The 3,206-nt window shown below is 55.5% G+C and overlaps 1 protein-coding gene across 1 annotated transcript in view; it reads right to left on the bottom strand.

Annotated features, from left to right (window-relative positions):
* The window catches only part of LOC116378672 (podocalyxin-like protein 2), a 2,807-nt gene extending 2,510 nt beyond the window's left edge, over positions 1 to 297 (bottom strand). The window contains exon 1 of the mRNA XM_031840584.1: positions 107 to 297. Coding sequence (XP_031696444.1) covers positions 107 to 296 — 190 coding nt within the window. The 5' untranslated portion in view covers position 297. The remainder of the gene's footprint in view (positions 1 to 106) is intronic.
* Between the last annotated feature and the right edge of the window lie 2,909 nt (positions 298 to 3,206).

Below are 3,206 nucleotides of genomic sequence, written 5' to 3'. Positions count from 1 at the left end.
GTGTGTGAGAGTGTGTCTGTCTCTGTCTCTGTGTGTGTGTGTGTGTGTGAGAGTGTGTGTCTGTGTGTGTGTGTGTGTGTGAGAGTGTGTGTGTGAGTGTGTGTACCGTGCTCAGACACCACGTTCATCAGTAGTTGGTGCTGTTGGTGTGTCGGCTTGCTGAGGTACACTTCCCATGATCCTTCAGGGCTGTTCATCCTCCGAGCGAACACGCGCTCGATGACCTTCAACAGCTGAACACCGTGATCCACACGGAACTCCTCCTGTCTCACACACACACACACACACACACACATTTATACATTTATATATATATATGATTATAAACTGTGTGTATAATATGTAAATATATCATATACATTATGTATGTATGCAACACAAGGTAAGTAATTATAAATATATGTAAAATATATATATATATATTTATATATATAGTATATATATATATAAATATATATATATATATATTTATATATATTATATATATATATCCATCCATCCATCCATTTTCCACCGCTTATCCGGGGTCGGGTCGCGGTGGCAGCAGGTCAAGCAGGCCGACCCAGACCTCCCTCTCACCGGCAACATGTTCCAGCTCATTCTGGGGGATCCCGAGGCGTTCCCAGGCCAGCTGGGAGATGTAATCTCTCCAGCGTGTTCTGGGTCTTCCCCGGGGTCTCTTCCCAGTTGGACGTGCCTGGAAAACCTCCAGTGGGAGGCGTCCAGGAGGCATCCTAATTAGATGCCCGAACCACCTCAGCTGACTCCTTCCGACGCGAAGGAGTAGCGACTCTACTCCAAGCTCCCTCCTGATGACCGAGCTCCTTACCCTATCTCTAAGGCTGAGCCCGGCCACCCTACGGAGGAAACTCATTTCGGCCGCTTGTAGCCGCGACCTTGTCCTTTCGGTCACGACCCAGAGTTCGTGACCATAGGTGAGGGTAGGAACGTAGACCGAGTGATAAATTGAGAGCTTTGCCTTCCGGCTCAGCTCCCTCTTCACCAAGACAGTCCGGTGCAGCGCCTGCTTTACTGCTGCAGCTGCACCGATCCGTCTGTCGATCTCCCGCTCCATCTTACCCTCACTCGTGAACAAGACCCCGAGATACTTGAACTCCTTCGCTTGAGGTAGGCACTCCGTCCCCACCTGGAGGGAGCAATCCACCGGTTTCCGGCAGAGAACCATGGCCTCAGGTTTGGAGGTGCTAACTCTCATCCCCGCCGCTTCACACTCGGCTGCAAACCGCCCCAGTGAATGCTGGAGGTCACGATCCGAGGAGGCTAACAGGACCACATCATCTGCAAATAGCAGAGAAGCGATCCCGAGACCCCCGAGACTGACGTTCTCCGCCCCCAGGCTGCGCCTAGATATCCTGTCCGTGAAAATCACGAACAGGACCGGTGACAAAGGGCAGCCCTGGCGGAGGCCAACACCCACCGGGAACGTGTCTGACTTATTGCCGAGAATGCGGACACAGCTCCTACTGCAGTCGTACAGAGACCGGATCACCCGTTGTAACGGGTCCGGCACCCCATACTCCCGCAGCACCCCCCACAAGACCCCCCGAGGGACCCGGTCGAAAGCCTTCTCCAAGTCCACAAAGCACATGTAGACTGGTTGGGCAAACTCCCAGAACCCCTCCAGTAGTCTTGCGAGGGTAAAGAGCTGGTCCACTGTTCCACGGCTGGGACGGAATCCGCACTGCTCCTCTTGAATCTGAGGTTCGACAAGCGGTCGGAGCCTCCTTTCCAGCACCCTGGCATAAGCCTTCCCCGGGAGGCTGAGTAGTGTGATACCCCGGTAATTCGAGCACACTCTCCGGTCCCCCTTTTTGAAGATAGGAACCACCACCCCGGTCTGCCATTCCATGGGCACTGATCCCGACCCCCATGCGACATTGAAGAGGCGTGTCAGCCAGGACAGCCCAACTATGTCCAGCGCCTTCAGCATCTCAGGGCGGATCTCATCCACCCCCGGCGCCTTGCCACCAAGGAGCTTTTTGACTACCTCAGCGACCTCTGCCAGGGATATGGGTGAGCCACCCCCTAGGTCCTCAGGCGCTGCCTCCTCTGCAGAGGACATGTTGGTCAGGTTTAGGAGTTCCTCAAAGTGCTCTTTCCACCGCCCGACGATGTCCTCCCTCCGGGTTACCAGTTCCCCCCCCTGCTGAGAACAGCCTGGGGTAAGTCCTGCTTTCCCTTCCTGAGCCGTCGGATGGTTTGCCAGAACCTCCTTGAGGCCAACCGAAAGTCCTTCTCCATGGCCTCCCCGAACTCCTCCCATGCCCGAGTTTTAGCATTCGTGACCACCGCAGCTGCAGCCCTTCTGGCCTGCCGGTACCTGTCAGCTGCTTCAGGAGACCCCTGTGCCAACCAGGCCTTGAAGGTCTCCTTCTTCAGCTTGACGGCTTCCCTCACCTCCGGTGTCCACCACCGGGTTCTTGGGTTGCCGCCACGACAGGCACCGATGACCTTCCGGCCACAGCTCCTAGCGGCCGCGTCCACAATAGAGGCTTTGAACATGGTCCACTCGGATTCCGTGTCCCCAACCTCCCTCGGGATGTGTGAGAAGTTCTTCCGGAGGTGGGAGTTAAAGACTTCCCGGACAGGGTCCTCCGCCAGACGTTCCCAGTTCACCCTCACTACACGTTTGGGTTTGCCAGGTCTTTCCAACCGGTTCCCCTGCCATCTGATCCAACTCACCACCAGGTGGTGATCAGTTGACAGCTCTGCTCCTCTCTTCACCCGAGTGTCCAAGACATACGGCCGCAGATCAAATGATACGATTACAAAGTCGATCATTGATCTCCGGCCTAAGGTGTTCTGGTACCAGGTACACTTATGAGCCACCTTATGTTCGAACATGGTGTTCGTTATGGCCAAACCGTGGCAAGCACAGAAGTCCAATAACGAAACACCATTCGGGTTCAGATTGGGCAAGCCGTTCCTCCCAATCACCCCCCGCCAGGTTTCTCCGCCATTGCCCACGTGAGCGTTGAAGTCCCCCAGGAGAACTATGGAGTCGGTAGGCGGCGCCCTTTCCAGGAACCCTCCCACCGACTCCAAGAAGGCCGGATACTTCAAACTGCTGTTTGGTGCTCCCCGCAACCCGTAGGCGCATGGAGGCGACCCTCTCGCTCTCCGGGGAAAACTCCAACACAGCGGCGCTCAGCCGGGGGCTCGTGAGTATCCCCACTCCCGCCTGG

This window comes from Anarrhichthys ocellatus, unplaced genomic scaffold (assembly GCF_004355925.1).
Source record: "Anarrhichthys ocellatus isolate YVR2014 unplaced genomic scaffold, GSC_Weel_1.0 scaffold2981, whole genome shotgun sequence".
Classification (NCBI taxonomy): domain Eukaryota; kingdom Metazoa; phylum Chordata; class Actinopteri; order Perciformes; family Anarhichadidae; genus Anarrhichthys; species Anarrhichthys ocellatus.
This window is presented reverse-complemented; position numbering and strand designations above follow the sequence as displayed.